This window comes from Rousettus aegyptiacus, unplaced genomic scaffold, assembly GCF_014176215.1.
Source record: "Rousettus aegyptiacus isolate mRouAeg1 unplaced genomic scaffold, mRouAeg1.p scaffold_m13_p_9, whole genome shotgun sequence".
Classification (NCBI taxonomy): domain Eukaryota; kingdom Metazoa; phylum Chordata; class Mammalia; order Chiroptera; family Pteropodidae; genus Rousettus; species Rousettus aegyptiacus.
In genome coordinates, this window is record NW_023416312.1 from 96,674,640 (window position 1) to 96,694,074 (window position 19,435).

General features: G+C 49.4%; 2 protein-coding genes across 2 annotated transcripts in view; both read right to left on the reverse strand.

Moving 5' to 3' along the window:
- Positions 1-1,660: 1,660 nt before the first annotated feature.
- IDS (iduronate 2-sulfatase) overlaps positions 1,661-19,435 on the reverse strand; it is a 47,287-nt gene continuing 29,512 nt past the window's right edge. Inside the window, 1 exon segment of the mRNA XM_036226514.1 lies at positions 1,661-6,482. Within this exon segment, the coding sequence (XP_036082407.1) occupies positions 6,010-6,482 (473 nt within the window). The 3' untranslated portion in view covers positions 1,661-6,009.
- LOC107502397 (iduronate 2-sulfatase-like) lies at positions 7,342-14,642 on the reverse strand. Its single transcript, XM_036226515.1, is given in 5 exon segments — positions 7,342-9,085; positions 11,547-11,635; positions 13,072-13,249; positions 13,919-14,060; positions 14,396-14,642. Coding segments are annotated over 4 exon segments (633 nt in total). The 5' UTR covers positions 14,030-14,060; positions 14,396-14,642; the 3' UTR covers positions 7,342-8,830.

Below are 19,435 nucleotides of genomic sequence, written 5' to 3' on the forward strand. Positions count from 1 at the left end.
AAGTTCAACCTTCCACTGAACAGCCATCTGTCTCCTGCAGTGTCCAGTGCTGTTTTTTTTCCATGGGGACATTAAAGAGCAGGTCCAATCTCTCTTACCTATGACGGTTCTGTAGAGATTTCAAGATAGCACCATCCTCTGCCCCCACCAGCTCCCTCACCTACTCCCAAATCTTTTCACTCCCAAGTTGAGCATTACTCTTTAAGATGTTCCTGATGTGCCACACGGGGTCTCCTGTTTGACCACATTTCTTTGAAAGCTCTAGGTCCATGGGTAAACACAATTCTCTAGGTGCTGGCTGACCGTGGAGGAAGAACAGTGACCAGCATTCCTTACTCTTCCTGAAACATTGTCTTCATACTAAGCTGCTGACCACAATGCTAAATGTTTGTATGTATGACACTGCACCCTTGGATCACCCCTCCCTAGTGCCTAGGCACTATAGCCCACGTGTTAGTCCTATATTTATCCATACCAAACTTTGCCAATTTATAAGAAACTGGTAACTGTACTTGCGTCTGAGGAAAGAAGACTGGTTGGGGAAGGGATGGAGGTAAAAATGACTCTTCACTGTATATAAGTGTACACTTTTTAAAATTTGTACAATGTGCATGGATTACCTAGTCACAATAAAAAAGCCAGCAATAATTACACTGCACACATTTCACCTGCTCAGCTTCACCCGATCCTTCTAGCCTGTGCTGATCCAGCTGGAAATTTACAATGTCTTCGCTCAAAGCCATCCAGAGGAAAGGAGGAAAAAGAAGAGCCAAGGACCGAGAGGAGGGCCAGCCCCTCGTCATCCTCCAGAGAAATCTTGCCCACTGTAGCCGAGGTGAGGCTCCTCCAGTCATGTCGCTCACCTCTCAGCGCATGCCCTAAAGCTTTTAAGAGACTAAACGTGAACATACGCTAGGTCTATACCCAAAAGAATGAAAAGCAGAGACTCAAACATGGTTGCACCACCATAACCATGGCAGCTTTATTTGCAATAACCAAGAGGTAGAAACCACCAAAGTGTCCATCGAAGGGTGACTGGATAGCCAACATGGGGGCTATCCACTACGAAACGCTGCTCAGACTTTAGACTGAAGGAAATGCTGCAATATGCCACCACATGGAGGCACCTTAAGAATATTATTCTAAGTGAAATAAGCCAGACGCAAAATGACGAATGCTGCATGATTCCACTTATATGAGTTCTCCCGGGTAATCAAATGCATAGGGACAGAACAGGATGGCATTTACCAAGCATTGGGAGGAGGGGAAGAATGAGGAGTTTCTGTTGAACAGGAACGGATTCAGTTTTGCAAGAAGAAAATACTTCTGTGGAGAGATGGAGGTGGCAGTAGCGTGACAATGAGAAGGTACTCAATGCCACTGAACTGAACACTTATAAACGTTTAAGATGGTACATTTCATGCTAAGGGCATTTTACCACAATTTTAAAAAGTGCATGCAAACGTTGTAAATGTCCATATCTGTACATATGTACGTGGGCAGGGGAAAGAGCAGAAAGAAATGCACAAATGTCAATCAACGGGGGCTATACTCGGGAGGGTGGGCTTTTTTCATCATCACCATTTTCTACATCATCCACAATGAGCACATGTTACTCTGATAACGATGTGGAGAGAAGAGATAAACCAAAACACAAAGCAACAAAGGAAAATGAATGTTTATTCGGTCTCCAGGTTAGGAGGGGTCTCCACGTTTAACAGGAAAAGATCGGGGGAGGGGGTGGGGGACATAGGAAAGAAGCAATTTGTTTGCTTGCTTAAAAAGTGAAACCCACTGCCAAAATTTAAAGGTGAATGTGCACACTGGACATACAGAGACCCGGCAGTCATACTGACAGAACACGATCAGGCTCACCAAGAAGCAAAGAATCAGAAGGTTAAGCAGGATACCTCTTTCATCTATTATCGTTAGGGGTGCATTTGTTCTTGTTGTTCTTGATGCTGCTTTGTTGGCTGATTGCTTTTTATAGTTTTTATTTGTGCGCTTGTTTGCTTTATTTTCAGTTTTACTTCCCTAAGGTAGCAGGAGAGTAGAGAAAGGAGAGATATAGAGAAGCTTTTGACTGCTTGGCACCGAGAGACTATCCTACGGGAGCAATTCAAAAGACATAAAAGCATTTTATTCACAAAGTTGTTCATCAGAACATTATTTACAATGCTGAAAATTTGGAAATCACATAAATTTCCGATAATCCAAAGAAGGTTAAGTAAAGTATGACAGACACTGCACGATAAAATATATTACCACTGGTATAATGTATCTTTGCGAAAATCTGTAATAACCACGTATACTACCTAGTGAAAAAACAAGAATACAAAATTGCGTGGTAAAGCATATAGTGTGATGACAATGGTGTAAAATATTCACACACGCCCCAAAGATGATATTAAGTGACTATTGGGGTAAAGTACCGATGTGTTTTCTGACCTTTTACTAAATTTCTGTTTTCCAATTTCTATACAGTTAACCCAATATTATGATCAGGAAACACATGCTGCTTTTAGAATAAGGGGATCACAAGATTCTTCAGTGACGTCACTTCATACCATGACACAGGCTAGAATCACAAACCCTCAGCCTCTCGGAGGTGGGGGCATGGGAGCAGGATGTGAAGAATGGTCATGGAAGGATGGGGAAGGCGGCAGGGGACAACCTAGGGGTGGACAGGGAGGTAGGGATCGGCACAGGAGAGTGTGGGACCAGTGTGCAAACTGGTCGGCCGAGGAAAGGGGCTTCGTGGAGTCAGGGAAGACGCCGATTTCTCAGTGAAGGTCTGTGCAGACCTGGTAGTAGGCACTAACGGTGTTCTCAAAGGGCAGGATCAAAGAGGGACTTCAGGAAGACACATGGATTCTTTAGGGACCAGGGAGGAGAGAGGAGGGGTGGGTAAACTACTCGGGATAGGCTGAGGCGATGGCCATGGCGTGGAGAGGAAGAGGCTGATTGCCAGAGCGAACTCCTACGCTAGGCTGAGACCGAACACACTTCACTCACCTCTGGACACGTCTTTGCAGGCAAACGCAGGGTCGAGAAGCAGCTTACAGGAGGGCCTTGCCCAAACAAAGCCTGGTGGATGCAGCTCAAACTCAGAGTTTGCCCAGGGTGGCTCCATGAAATCAACTTTCTGCCACGACAGAAAGCTCCTAGAGCTGTGCTGTCCAATATGGTGACACAAACCACACGTATGCGGCTACTGAGCACGTGAAGTGTGGCAAGTCCAACTGGGAGTATGCTTTGGAAATGTTTCTCTTTCTAATTACTCTAAAATCAAATAGTCGCATGTGCCTGGTGTCTGCTGGACGGCACGCACGTAAGGCAGTGTTTCTCAGACTGTGGTCTTCAGGGAAGCAGTGTGATTGATAAGAAATGAAATGATCCAGCCCCAGCCCGGACGTACTGAATCAGAAGCTCTGCGGGAAGGGCACGACACACTGATTTACCAAGCCCTTGGTGTGGTTCCGATCCATGCTCACGGGTGTGAGCCCCTGATTTAAGGCCATTCACAATTTCGGGGATCACTCGTGCTGCTTTCAACCAGACTGTATAAAACAACTCTTGCTGCAGTGAAGTGACACTTTCTGCAAATAAACTGACTGGGGAGCCATTGATAAAACACGTCCAGTTCAGTGGGATAGGAGAAAGGTTACGCGAAGCAGCACAGATGTGGCTTCTCTAAGTCAAGTCAAGATGAGGAGTGTGGTCAGCACTGACATCTGAAACAGAAAGTGGCTGCTCGTCCCAATGCGTGTCAGAGACACGCAAAAGGAAGCGAAATCCGGCTCTAAATTGGGTCCAGTGTCGGAAACGCAAAAAGCAACCATAACCCGTGAGAGGAGTTGGAGGAGCGTGCCCCTGAACGTGAAATGCACCCTTCCTGGTTTCCAAAGAGATAGATTCGCAAAGAGAGGCCAAGAAAAGCTATAAGCTAAGGAGAGCTGAAGCATTCTGAGGTTACGCCCTCGTGAAGGGGAGAGAAGATAGAAGCACTTCTAGCCAAAGTGCCCCACAGAGACCAGAGCCAGATGTCGCTTTGGTCACACGGGTGGATGCGGTTTACTGCCAGAATGGCAGCTGCACATCCTACGTGCAAGTCACTTCACTCTCTGCCTGCGTGGTTCGGCTCATGACTTCGGCAAAAGCAGAACTGAGATTTTTGATGCTAACACTGTCAAGAAGCAAAGCGAGAAAGAAAGTGACAAGGAGTGCGTACTGCCGCCAACAGGAGCGGCAAACGAACGTGAAACAAAACCCTGTGCTAAACCTTACTGTAACTGTGGAGTAGGAGATAAAGCGAAAGGCGCTGGAAGTGCCTCATGAGGGATTTACCGACTGGACTGTCAAAATCCTAGCAGAGGTGACAAGAGCCATAAGAGGTTGAAGATGGAGAAATGAGAGGCTGAGGGAAGCCGTCTGCATGTAAAGGTTTCCGCGAGGGAGCCCATCGTCAGCATCGGCAGACGTGAACAGGGCCTTCGCTGCTCAGGCAGAAATTCTTGTGGCCAGACGCTAGGTCAATTACCTACAAGATCGTCCTGTTGCCCCATGTAGACCTCTATCGTAGGCTAATCAGGGAATTCTTAGTTTTGACTGACTTGAAGTAGTCATGCGATACCACCTCTCGTCTTTTTGGGTCACGACTTAATAGCCTGCAGTAACTCAAGCTGATTTGCCATTATCCTCCCTTCACAGATATTTACCTTGAAACACTGAAGCAGTTGTAAACACAGAATTCCTAAAATTACCCACTTTGAAACAGGACTGTAGTCAGTGTTTATACAGAAAGCCCTGGACTCTTCTGGTGACTCCTGATAATTGATCAGCTTCGACATACTGTGAAGATGCTGTGAACTTTCCGTCCTTCTGACGATGACATAGCAAAGCTCACCACAGCCATTTGCCTTTCTGCTTACTTTCATGTGCATCGAGGGAACACAGAACGACGTTCTGGGAGATCGGAGATGACCTAATAGTATGCTAATGAAAAGCCTCCAAAACTCTCCAAATAGCGTAGAATTTAATAAAATTAATGTTGCCTTTAAGCAGCAATTAAGAGCAGAATATTTGCAGCCTGGATAATGGATGTCTGCAGCCAACCATCCCCAAGGAAGGAGAATGCTAACAGGGTCTGAGTGACTCAATTCGTGGATACAGTCACGCCTTTAAATGTTCCCCATTGTAACTCACACTGCCTCTTAACAGACGGCCTTTGGGTTCAAGGGTTACATCATTTGCTAATATCTTATTATTTGGGCCAGAAAATCTCTAGAATTTTTTACTGAATTCCCCATACATCTCATGCCTCTGGTTTACCGAGCACGATTTATTATTTGATGCAGAAATTCCACCTTAATCACTTCTTGTATATTTTAAGTTTAGTTTTTGAGAGTTTACAATTTTAGAAAGAAAAGTTAAGGATCAAGACTTTAAGGCCATGGTGTCCAGCATTAGCATTTCACTTTACAATTTATAAAGATACCTGGACTACAGGTTGAAGTAATATCCTTAATATACTGGGATACATATGAATATTATTAAGTCATAAACAAAAGAACCAGGGACGTAGTGTCAAATCTGATTTGATGTATGCTTACTTTTTGAAATGCACTAAGCTCCACAAATAATTAAGGTGTTTCTTGAGTATAGTGGTATGTTTGGCTATTACGGTCTTGAGGTCTAAAGGTATGACAATTTTAGTTAGCTCACTCTGTACTCATTCATTCATTCAATGAATGAGCTTTTGGGGGGAAAAAAAGAAAGAACAGGTTCAGTCTAGCCCCAGTTCAATTACTAAATAGAAATCAATAAAGACCCAATCCAAAGTTTCGGCTGTTACAGACAGCTAGGCTCAACTGCCGCTACATGTTGTGACCGCCCGGCCCTCGCCTGCTTCCGGTGTTGTGGGTAGTCAGAATGTAACCAGCTCTAAGTCCTTCACTCTCCAGCGGGAAGGGAGCACATTATATACATGCCCTCTGTGGTCGGCACAACTCAAGGTGCCAGTAATCGGGGTAGGTCTCCACCTTGGCTGTCATTATACATGTTGTGATCCTGCAAAGGGTCCGAGTCTACAAAATACAGTTCCCCTGCATGGACGTCAGAAAAGTTGGCCAGAAATTCGTGGGGACTGAAGCCCACCCACACAGTGAACCTGTAGTCTATGGTGCGTATGGAGTAGCCCATGACCTTGATATCTTTTAAACTCGGCTTGTCAGAATTCCACTGAGGAGAGTCTGCGGGCCGGGGGTACTGGCTATAGGCAATGGACTCACGGGGATCCCCGTGGAAGGCCGGATCCTCTTCCAAGTCATGGGGTCGGAAATGCTTCCCAAGGCTCTGGCCTTCTCGGCACAGCTCCACGTGAAACGAGGGAACCGGACAGCGAGGCGGCACGCGCAGTCCCGCCAGTCCCGCGAGCGTGGGGAAGAGAGACACAAGTTCCACGAGGTCCTCGGCTCGCTGGCCTGGAGGAGGAAGAGACCCAGCGACCGTTACAGCGCAGAAGCAGACCGCATCCCGCATGGCTCCGTAAAGAAGCCCGTCTGGGCTCCACGGGCTGTCTTGCGATTTCTTTTACAACGTGTACTTTCAGCATAAGAATCTTAGGAACAAAGCCATCTCGGCCCCTCACACAAGGACAGGATGCAAACTGAGGTGCCCTCAGCCTCTCGGCACTTTTAAAGACTACTGCATTTTGGTCCATCGGTGTGTCATTAACCGAGCGAGGACCGACAGTGGAGGCCCAAGCCACTGGGTAAAGGTCTCTTGCGGACAGGACATCCCGTGTCTCAGAGGACCACCCTGCAGATCGCTCCTCTCCAGGTGTCTGCATTTCATCTCTCTCCTTTCATTGTGGTGAGATACAAACAACGGAATCTTTGCCGCCCTCTCCAGTTTCAAGTGTCCATCCAGTTCAGGGGCATCGATCACATTCACATTGTGCAGCCGTCGCCAACACCCTTCCCCAGCTCCCTCTCATCCTGCATACTGAAACCCTGTGCCCACTAAACAATGGCTCCCTACTTCCTCCTCCTCCCAGCCCCTGGCAACAGCCATTCTACCTTCTGTCTCTATGAATTTGCCTATTCTAGATGTGTGAATGATACACCATTGGTCTTTTTGTTAGTGGCTCATTTGCTCTGCATAACGTCTTTAAGGTTCACGCATGTTGCGGCATGGGTCAGGCTGTCCTTCCCGTTAAAGGCTGAATAATAATCTGCTGTATCGCTACCACATTTTGTTCACCAGTCATCTGTTCATGAACAGTTAGGTTGTTTCTATCTTTTGGTAACTGTGAATAATAAATTGAACTTTGTGTACAAGTTTTTCTTTAAATACCTGTATTCAGTTCTGTGGGAGAGCAACTACGAGTGGAAGTGCTGAGTCACATACATGTATACTGGTGAGGGAGATTATTTATAACACTGTTAAAAACATACCTGTTGGGTGCCATGTGTTCCATTGCCATAGCCATCTTACAAAAACCCTAAAACTCAGAAAGGTTGATTAGCTTTCCTACACCCAGTTTGTATGGAGCACTGCCAGGATAGGTACCTGTGTAGAATTTATGCAACCCCAACCTCAGACTGTCTTCCAACCCCCATAAGTGAAACAGGAAATGCAGTCATTCGCTGATAGACTGGGCAGACAGCCTGCACCACCCGGACTGCTGGGACTGGTGTATAGGTGTGTGAGTATTCCCCACTCAGGGTCATGTGGACTCTACCCAGGTCCCTGAGGACTCAGGCCTGACAGCTGAGGAGTTTGTAGCAACTCTCACTGTGAAATAACACATGATGTTCTTAATGCCCTCAGCAATGAGTTGTATGACAACATGTGTGAAATGCTGCCACCAGGGCAGCTCATTAAGCCTCAGCACTCAGGGCTGTTCCCAGGGCAGTCACCTGGACACTCACTGCTTCGACATACGCAAATCCCAGACTCCGAGCAGCAGGGCAGGGCTCTGCATGGACGCTTTAGGCATAAGAGCCGCTCATCGGTTCTGGGAATGGTGGGGACACTCCCGAGTTCCAGGACCACCAGTCAAGGACCAAGCTCATAAGCAGGACTTTCAAAGGATGACAGTCAGGCCTGCTACGTTAACTCTTTTCTGAATGAGAAGCAGGAGAAGTGAGTCTCACTGCATCCAGGGGGCTGACGGCTCCCGCTAGGAAGCCGAGGTCCCCTGGGACAATCAAAGTAAGATGCCACACCATGTCTTCTGCTCTCTACTCTCACTGCAAGCAAGGCCCATGCTCCGTGAAGTCAAAAGAAGGGGCTGCTCGGGCCCGGGAAAACCTGATAGGGAAAAACTGAAAAAGATGTTGTAAAAAGGAAGCGATTCCATGCTCTACAGAATATACATGCAAACACAGGATTTGAGGTTCCAACAAGCAGCACAGGGCCCTGTGTGTCACGGGTGTGACTGGTCAGCCCTCAGGGGACAGGTGATCACTGAAAACGTTCCCTGGAATTGAGTCTCAAAGACCATCCCTCACTGCAGGCTTTGGCAGCAAGCTCTGACTCACTCCTCTATGATGCTCTCACCAATCACCCCAAAATTTGCACACTGAGTTCAACGGAAAGAAATGAAAACCTCCAGTGCAGGGGAGTAGAAGGCCAAGGGTTTCCAACAAGTTCTTCTTTGTCCTAAGTCAAACCCTTAGCTGTGATCTCTGCATCTCATCTTCACACCCCTGAGTACACTTGGGCTGTCAGGCACCCCTGGTGACCGGGGATGGTGGCACGTGGCCACCTTCGTTACTAGAATCCCTCTTTTAACAAATGGAACAGCTGTCCCAGCCATGTGGGATCAGCATCCCCCATGAGTTAGTGATGGTGGCCCGGGCCTCAGCCGGCTCTTCACCTTGGGGTATCTGAAGGGGATGTGCGGCTTGTGATACCCAACGGCCAGGAAGAAAGGACTGGCAGACGATGTCATCTTTTCCAACAATCGGATGGCTTGCTCGGTGCTCTGTTTGTCAGGCAAGGTGCCCTCGGGTACATCTGCCACATCCGCAGGGCAAAGCAGGTTGGCATGGAGTTCTCCGTCTGGCCCCCTACATGTCTTTCAGAACAAAACATAGGGAATCAGCTTTTGAAACCCAAGAAGCAGAAGTCACGAAGTTTACACCCACAACAGATTTCACCTTTCTATCAGCAGCCCATTGTGTATTAGTCATTCAGGACAGGCACACAGGAAGTAAAACTAAAACAGAGAAGCGTTTCTGCTCTTCAAGGGAAGGGCCAGAAATCCGCCAGCACTTACTTCCCTGCTGTTAACCCTCTGTCTCTGGTAAACAATAAAAGGAAGTCCAAGTCAACTAATGATCAGAAAAATCTGACTCCAAATCAACAACAACAAAAAAGCCAATTAAAAAATGGGCAAAGGACTTGAATAGACATTTATCCAGACCAGATACACCAATGGCGAATAAGCACACATAAAGATGCTGACTATCTTAAGTCATCATCGAAATGCAAATCAAACCACAATGAGATACCCACTCACACTGCCTAGGATGGCTATAATTTTTAAAAATAGAAAATAACAAGTGTTAACAAATGTGGAAAAACTGGAATCCCCACAAACTGCTGATGGGACTGTAAAATGGTGCAGAACAATCTGGCAGTTCCTCAAACTATTAAACATAGAATCACTATCTGACCTAGCAATTCCACTCCTGCGTAAACATCACAACAATAAATAAATAAAATAACATTCTAAGTCCACACAAACACTAGACCTAGCAACTCTAACTAAGATACCTGAAAACTTACGTTCACACAAAAACCTGTGCAGGAATGTTTATAGCAGCTTCATTCATAAGCGTTAAAAAGTGAATACAACCCAAACATCCACCCACCGAAAAATAGATGAAAAAAAATGTGTTCGAGCAGGTGTTAAGCATCTCTCTGTGTCCTTATGGCAACTACTATTTCTTCTGCGGAGGAAAGTCTACTCAAGAAGTTTGCTCATTTTTATTTCTCTAAAAAAAGTAATACAGTCCTGATCCATGCTACAACACAGATCAACCTCAAAAACATTATGCTAAGTGAAAGAAGCCAGACACCAAAGGTCAAATACTGTACGATTCCACCGATACACAATGTCCAAAATAGGCAAATCCAAAGAGAAAGAAAGATCGGTTGCTGCCACGGGCTGGGGTTGAGAAGCAATGGGGACTGGATGATAATGGGTATAAGGCTAAGGTTTGAGGTAATGAAAGGGTCTTAAATCCCTTTTGCTGATGGTTGCACAATGCTGTGAAGTATAAAAATCAGTGAATTGTACACTTTTAAAGGGTGATTTTTATGGTATAAGAATTGTGCCATAAATTTTTCTTAACAAAAGAAAACAATCTGTCTATGAATTCAAAGACAGACTAAGGGGTGCAAGGGACAGGGGCCCGGTCAACTGGATGAGGTGACAGGCCATGGAATTTCTGGAAGCTCAACCACACCGTGCACAGATCAAACACTACATTTTCTAAAATGGCCACGCTGGCCACAGGCTAAGTCAGGGTGACCATATGATTTCTACCTCACAAAGACCCAGGGGCTTTGGCGGCTGCTGGTCCATCTGAGAGGACCTTCCTCCCACAAGCTGCCTTGTCCACCTGGCCCAGGGCCAGGACGGCCCAGCACCAGCCTCCCAGAAAACTCCCCTCCACGCTCACGCAATCTGCAGCTGTCATGAGGATCCGGTTCTGTCAGACCCACTGCTCTGAGAGCACATGTGGGGAGTGGGAGACATGGGCCTGGCATTCGTGAGTGAGCCAGTAAAAAGTACCACGATGGCTTGAGGCAACGGAGGGATTCAGATGGGGCCTCCACTCTCATTCTGTTAAGACTCAAGCCACAAGCCAAAGGCCAGAGCCCTCGGCTTTCACTGCATTCGGAAAGGCAAAGCTCTCAATTATTTTGACTACTCCTCTCCACCCCACTAACTTTCCAAACTGATACCCTTCTCCACAGGATCTGCTACAAACCTCCCAGGAGCATGCCATTTCTCAGTCCTGCAGCTGGTTTTCTGAATTTCTGAAAGGAGAGTTTTAGCTTCATTTACATATGGGGAGTCCTCTGAACCAAGACCAAGTTGCGTTGTACATTCCTGCTTTAGCACAGGGCTCTACAATTGTAAAACCCCTGTGAAAGGTCTCAGCACCTGAACATATCCACCAGGCCTCAGACGGACTGACAGACAACTGGTATGCCTTTCTCCCAATCCAGGCGGAGGCTCCTGGAGCACAGATCACTCTTCTCCCTCCTGGGTCTCCGCATCTCCTACAACACTGAGCACAGAGCCTTACCAACAATGAGCCCCAAGCGGCCCCTAAATGAATCTCACACACTACAGCATAAGGTTCCAGGACAAGGCATATCCTCCTGCTTCTGTAACAAAGCCACCTCCCCCAATGGACCTGATGCTAAGGATCCCACATCTAGTCTCTCAACCGGGAACCTTAAACTACCAGACAGCGAAAGAGCAGCTGCTCTTCAGTACAGTATCCCTTTCACACCCTTACCTTGGTATTTTCGTACATTTCAGAGGACGGATGATAAGGAGGAATGGACTAGCTGTATGGAGAATCATCACTATGATGAGAAGATATTCCTTGAGGGAGGAAAAAAGAAAGGCTTTAAGTAAAATATGAAGCATCCTCCAGTGCCCGCCCCACCCTAAGTTAAAACTTTGTCAACAATTGGTGAAACATCTCCTCTCTCTGAGCCTCGGCTCCTTTTTAAAAGCCAGGGGCATGGGCCAGAGGACAAATCTCCTAACCCAACGCTCTAGGTTTCTCACTGAGTACTGAGTATCTGACATCCCAGTCCCCTAAGCCCTGGCGATTCACACTAGGCTCCTAGGAAGGAACTCGAAAGGGTGAGCAAGGGGAACACTACTGAAAACGGTCAAGTCACAGCCCCTAAGGAAAAGCACTGCGGTCCATACAGAGCTTGGCTTTTCAACGCACTGTCACACTGCTGAATGACATGCACTGGGACACTCCCCTGTGAGAGAATCAAGGAGGCTATGATGCCAGCTTCCCGGAGCAGAAGTCTGAGGCTCAGACAGGGTGAATAATTGGCTCAAGGTCAACTGCACAGCTAAGAAGTGCCACTGGTGGAACTGGAGCCCAGGGGCCCAGATACGCGGTACCACTGCCCACCACTCTGCCACCAGAGGCAGTCGTCCCAGCTGTACGCGTGACAGAAACGACCTGAGACTACTTAGAGGAAATACAGTACATCTGGATGACAGACTACTGTGCTGCCACTCAAAAGTACTTCCTCATAACATGGGGATGCTATGTTTAACAATTCACAACAGAAAATTATACGTACTCAATCGTCTCAGATCAGGAAAGTCACAGACCCAGAATGGGGTGCGGAGGCATCCCAATGTAGCTCTCAGGATGGTAGGAATACAGCTGATTTCTATTTACATTATAAGCCCCTTTCCTGCCAAACTTTAGTCTCACCACGCGATTTCTTGATTTCTCCGCACATTGAAAGTCTTCAAGTTCGCCTGCACCTCAGCACTCTGACTTCGGCGTTAGAGAACCAGTTTAGCAGGCAGTGCTGCAGCATGGACTGGCAGGCCCTGGAACCCCACGGGCCCTCCTGCCAGTTTTCACTCCTTTGCTGGCCTAGTTCACAGGCCGAGGGCAGCGGGCCCTTCACGGGGCAAAGAGACAGCGACAGCACTGCAGGCCACGTGGGGCGTCCTCAGATGTTCTCTCCCTATATCCCTAACTTTACCTGACGCTGCCACTTCCCCATCCACTGCACTGCCTTCCACCCCAGGAGCCGAACAGTACCACGACATGGCTCTGAGAGGAAGGAAAACTCCTTCTGCATTTTTCACTGTGGGGCAGAACAGAAGGCCAGGATGGGAAGCGATATTATGTAAAAGACAGCGGTGAGTAAGGAGGTGTCCACCCGGCCCTAGAGGCCTCTGCAAAGACAGCTCTAACCCCAGGAGGGGACCCCCACCCCCATACTCAGGTGAAAAAACAGTAAAGAACCCAGACTTTGGACAGCAAGCATTACCAGGGTGAAAGACTTTTCCAACCGACATGGTCACGTAGCCATTCTCCTTGAAGTACTGGGGGATGGTGGAGAAGTTTCCGGCATGTACCCTCCAGTAGGAGTCGAAGTCATACAGGCAGGTGGTGTCCGGTCTCCTCCCGGTGAGGAAGGACACACGGCTTGGGGCGCACACTGCTTGCTGTTAGGGAGCAGAAGAGGAAAATGGCCTCAGAGGAAAACAGCCAGCAGCTCAAACATAACCAGGCAACCTCTGAGTCCTCAGCAAACAGCTTGGCAGCTGAGTCATCACGTCTCAAAGCCAACCTGTGGGATTTGTCCCTCCCCCAGTCGCCAGAACTAAGTCCCCGGGAGAGAGGGAGAGGAGGACTCAGCCCCTCATCCCAGCAGATGATCGTGCCCTCCTTCTACACAATGGAGTCTCACAGGTGCACAGAGCAGGCGAGGCTCCTGGGGGTGGCCCTGTGAGGAGCTTCAGGAAGGAGTGTCGCCATGACAAGCTGGCTGGCCCTTGCCCAAGTTCAACAGGCAGATCTGAGGGTGGCATTCTGCAGCACCCCTTGTTTCTCAGCACCAGGCAAGCTCATCTTTGGTGAAGGAAGCTAGTCAGGACCATCCTGAGCACGTCAGGTCCACGGCGCACCCTGCACCCAAGGAGGAGGGGCATCCTTGAGGCACAAGCTTCCTTGTCAGTGGACAACTGGGTTGTCGCAATCGCCATTTTCCAGATGATGCTTCCCTCTAACAAGCAGATGCCTGGCACCACCAGTCTCATCTAGCAACAGCTGAGGGGACCCCCAACACTCAGTGCAGAATGCACCCACCTGCACCTAGAGGGCCTCAGACATACCTGGGCAAAGGCATTCCAGAAAAGGAGACTGTGGGATACCAGTTGGTCTACGTTTGGGGGCCTTATGAGCTTGTCCCCATAATAGCCCAAGGAGGGGCGCAGGTCATCCATGATGATTAGCCGGACATTCAGAGCATCTGCACTGGAGGGAGGGGCTTCACTGAGATCACCTACATGACACTAAACCCCCACCCATGCTACATGCTAGTGTGCGAGACCCAAGGCTGGCCCTTGAACCTTCACGGCACAGCTAGCCACCCAGGCAGGAAAAATAGTATGAGGGAGAGAGCATGGGAGGAAAGAAAAGATGTAGGAAGAGAAGAATGAATAGGGGGGAAACAGGACCATAGGTGGGTAGCAGGGAAGAGGGAGGGAGGGAGAGAGGGAAGGAAGGAAAGGGTGGATGCGGGGAGGGAAGCACGGAGGGGAGCTGGGAGGGAGGATTCCCTGTCATCTGAGAGAAGACGCGGAATTCACCTGTGGAGTTGCTGGCCAGATTGCAGGACCCCAGCGAGACACAGGCGGAGCCCAGGACCAGGCCGAGCCAGAGCAGCCCCCAGCCCGGCGGCGGCATTTCCGCCTCCGTGCGGCAGCCCCTTGGCGACGGTGACGAGCCCAGGCGCCAGTGCCGGGCTGCCGCCACCGCCGCCGCCACCGCCGCCGCCACCGCCACCGCCGCCTACGCCTACGCGGACTGCGCGATTCCGCCGCCAGGACCCGAGTCCCCGGTGCCGCCGACTCACGGGTCACGAGTGCGCCTGCGCGCCTCGTCACCCCGCCCCGCCTCCTGCCCGCCGGGCCGGTGCTGAGCGAACGCCTTGCTCACGGGTCTGATTGGAGAGCCGCCGCAGTCTTTCAGGTGTTCCCCAAGGATTCGTGATGCAGCCGCTGTCTTTAACCAGCGGGTTCCTGCCTCTTGGCCCTTGAACCTGCTTTGCTTTTCACCTGGAAGCCCTTTACTTTTCTCCCCTCTCTATCTATGAAAGTCACTTCCCCTCGCACAGGAGCCCAAATGCCATTCTCCTTCACGGAAGCCCCTTGAGAACCCTCCATCCTCCATCTAAAAGGAACTTCAGTCCCAGGCATTTGTTCAAGAAACACTCGGTAATTCCACAGCTATGGACACCGAGGACCGATGGCAGATGGAGAGTTCTAAGTTCCTGCCCTTCTGGAGCTTCCGGATGATAAATAGCCAGTCAATCAAAGGCTGGTGCTGGGATGCAAGGTCTGGAGTCGCTTGCTATTTCTATGGAGGTGGCTACTAAAGTGACATTAGAACAAAACCTTGGGAGTGTGGCACCCAGCCACGACCACCTCCACAAGAAGAGTGCTCCAGACAGAGGGAGGAGCCTTTGTGAGGAGCAAGCTCCATGCTGTTACCGGACTACATAGGCCTGGTGTGTCTGGCTCGGAGCAGCAGATGCGAGGAGGGAAGGTCATAAGGCCATGGCAAGCATCATTCACAGTCGGCCTGGGGTCGAAGGTTGGGAAGGACACCACCATCCCTGTCCACACTCTGGCTCCCACCTACTCCCCAGAGAAATATCCTAACACACTGCCAGGCAGATTGGAGATCCTTTGTAGGTTAATATTAGTATTGTTATTGGGGGCTTCCTATGCCCAGGCAACATGCTAGTTTTCTCTTCATGGCAACTCTCTGAGCTAGATGCTACTATCATTCCCATTTTCTAACTCCAGAAATCAAAACTCGGAGAGGCTGACTCACTTGAGCAAACACACACGGCCAGGAAGCAGAGGCCAAGGTGTCTCTCCATGAGAAGTGTGCCTCTCAAGCGGTAGCCAGAGCATGGTCAAGGCCTGCAGCCTGCTGCCACTGCTGCTGCGCCTGCTTGGCTGTTTCCTGGAGACCCGGCACCGGCAACCCCTCACACTGCTGCCTGGATGGCAGACCCCTGGGAAGGGATGGCCTCTGCTTTCTCTCCCCAGACTAGAACAGACTGAGCCCCGCGGAGTCAGCCAGCACCAGACAAGAGCCCAAGCTGTCAAGTGGCCCCTCCGCTGTCCCTCCTCATCCTGACACTTCAGTATGGGTGGCTGCTCTGATCTTGCCCTTTCCCTCACGAAATATGGCCTTATCGTTTCACAAAAGTCTGAGCCCAAGGTCAATGGCTCCAGTGGATGTTCAGAAAAGTGTCCTTACACTTCTTTCCTTTCATTGGCATCAGTAATATCTTCTCATAGTGATAGGAGCCTCCTATGAGATTGTGAACTCAGGACCTAATTTCATACTTGTCCTTATCAAAAAGCCACTAAGAAAAAATTATTCAGCCTACTCCAGGGTTCACCAAAGAGGAGACTAAGGCAAAAGTCATACACAATTTGAGCCTCTAAAAGTCCTTATTTCTGTGCACTACCATCCAGTCCAGACCCAGGGGCAGGGGCGGGGTAACTCATGAGGAATAAGGAGGCAGACTGGTCCTTGCTGGCCCTCCTCCTCATAGATTGTGCACTCCGGGTTGAGGGGCAGCAACACAACACAATCGCAGCCACAAAGATGGACTGATGAGTTGTCAAAAAGAAGAGTTTCCCCAGTAGAAGGCATGGGCGTGAAGAACAACACAACCAACCCAACAGTGATTCGAACACCTCTGACATGTTGCTGAGCTGTTGAAGGCCACCAAGAAGGAGCGGCTGGAGAGTCAGTTCTGCACACCAGGCAGGCCTCCAGTGACAGAAAGGAGACCACACATGCAATCTCATCTGTCTGTTTCTGACACACTTTTGATTTGAATAAAGGTGAACAGCTAGTATCCATTGACAGCTATGGCAGACACACCCGGTGGTGTGTCACCCACAATGAGTCATGCTCTTGCATGATCCCTTCTCTTTGGAGGTAAGTGGAAGCTGTGCTTCTAACCCATAGAATATGGTGAAGGTGGCACAGATTGTCACACCTGTCACTGCATTATCATGGAGCGATGAGTCCATTTTGCTGGCTGACAGAGGACTCTGAACTCGGGAAGGGGATGCAGCCGAGCCCACAATTCAACTGCAGCCTCCTGAGACCCTGAGTGGAGGACCCAGCTGAGCTGTGCCTGGCCTCCTGACCCACAAAATTGTGAACTGATAAATGTATATTGTTCTAAGCTTCTAAAGGCATGGCAATTTGTTATGCAGTGATAGAAAAGGAACGTATCGTTAGTCATAACGTGAATACAATTGACCCTGAGGCTAGATCCTTCCACGGGCGATTCTAACAAAAATCAATTCGATATGAAAGTGGCTTCCTATGCTTATGAAAGCATTGATGCCATAAAAGGGTCCGTGAGAGCACGTTGGAATCGTCCCACAGAAACTACAGCCATTACGGCTGATCAACTAGCTCTGCCAGGTTATGTGGTGGCTACACAATCATGCAGAGAAATACGGCCATAAGGAAGGAAAGACGAATGGAAAGGGGATGTCTTCACGTTTCCAACGAAGCCCAAGAAGCCACAGACACAGCTGGGCTTGAACTTGCAGGTCAACCAGAGGGGCTTAAGAGGTGAAATGCAGAAGTAGAGGCAGATGATACAGGAGAAGTGAAAGTCAAAACTGAGGAATGACTTTTTGCTGTACGTAATCCAATTTAAGGAACACAAAGCAGCCCACATTGGGATAAACACCCTTGACTGGAATGAATCCCACTATTGAAATTTCAAAGCTGATATATTTTTAATGTACTTAAACATCCCATCCGACCAGAAGGTGAAACGCCTTCCCACACATCAGCCGCATTCACACAGTAGCTTCAGCTTATTGAGCAGGTTTTAAGGGAGTAGCCTACGTTCACTAAAAGCTAACGTGTGTGGCTGAGCGCATGACAAAATAGGCTTCCCATTACACTGGTCTTCCCCACAGGTGCCCTCCATCCCTGAAGGGAGGGGGACCAACCACCCCGACTTGCTGTGGGACTGGACGTGCTGCAACAGAGAGAGTCTCAGGAAAAGCAGAAAGAAGTGGCAGCCTACTGCCAAGCCCCCTTCCAGAGTGAGTCACCACAACGCATGGGCACAGCCTGCCAGGCCTGGAACGGGAGGAAAGGGACTACACCTCCCCCCACCCCAGGAACTGCAGCAGAGGCCCAGGTCAGCACTAAAGGGCCAGAGGCTCATGATGACAGACACCATCGACAAGGAGGCCTCACCCACAGTTGTGGCCATGCTCAGTACCACATGGCTGCCCTGAGGACACATGGATGAGTGACTGACTGAGATACAGCCTGAAGTGAATACTCAGAAGAGCAAGAACAGGCAGTAGGAGCCCGAGGTCAGCCACCCGACAAAAAACGTCACGATGTCCTGCCCAGGTTCTGCCGCTGCGCGAGCTTTCCAACCTGGAACCATGGACTAGGGAGGTGGCCGGGTCTCCCAGGGAAAGGATGCTGCAGTAACATGGCAGAAAGACACTGGGATGGTCCCCCAGCCCTTCTCAGAGGGACCACCACCCATGTACCGGGTGACTGAACACTGGGAAAGGGGATAACCAGGGAGTTCGAGGCTGCAGGACGCAGTGTCCAACTTGACACTGAGGTGGGAGGCTCAATAAGCTGTCTCTGCGTCTGCTTCTGGAGGATAGGGCTGTGCTGGAGTTTCTGCGCGGAGAATGTCACTGGGTCCAAGGTATACTGGGCCAGGCCAAAGGAGGTCGGTTGTCTGCACAGGGAGAGCCACGCATCCAATATGCTCCAGAACAAGGTGCCGAGTGCAGTGAGATGTCTTCTAAGAATTCTCTTAGAAAGTGGGATAACATTTAACATTAAATGAAAAATACAAAACAAATCATAACACAGCATGAACTCAACCGAAAAAAAAATAAAAAACACAGAGGAAAAAAAACCTGGGAGAATATCCCGAATGCTGAACTTTTTTTCCTCAGGGTAAAGCCTTGGGAGAATCCTTTGTCCTGATTCTTCATGTACTTTCTGTCCTTTCCTAAGTGGCCACGATGGGCATGCAGACACTCAAGAGTCGGCTGAATGCGTCTTCTGCACGGGGCCCATTATTCCTCTCATTAGAGCCCCGTAACCGTGGATATGGCATCAAGTGCTCTGTCCCCACTCCGCACCCACTGAAGCAGTAATCACGCCAGCTGGACTGCGCATCGGCTGGGCTGCAGCGTGATGTTGGATGCCTGTCCACCCGCCCGCCAGCTGTGGAGGACCTGGAGCAGGAGCACGGGACCTGGCTTATTTACTCAGCAACTGAAGACAGTAAGGAACATGCAGAGAAAAGAGCCCGGGAATGACGGGACATGAGTGTCTCCTTGCCCCCAATTAAAGTCGATACAAACACTGGTGACATGCATGCAGTGTGGGGGGCGCCAGAAGTTCGCAGAAACTCCCAGGGTTGCAAGTCTGCTGTGCCACGTTCTGTGAGCAGCCCCCACACCTAACCAGAGCCGCCTGCCTGTGTCTGCACCATCCCTGTGGTGCGGCTTCTTCCTGTGGCCTTGCAGTGCTGAGATGACAAGACTAGAACTAAGTACAGCTCTCAGGTCAGGCCACTCGACCTGGGC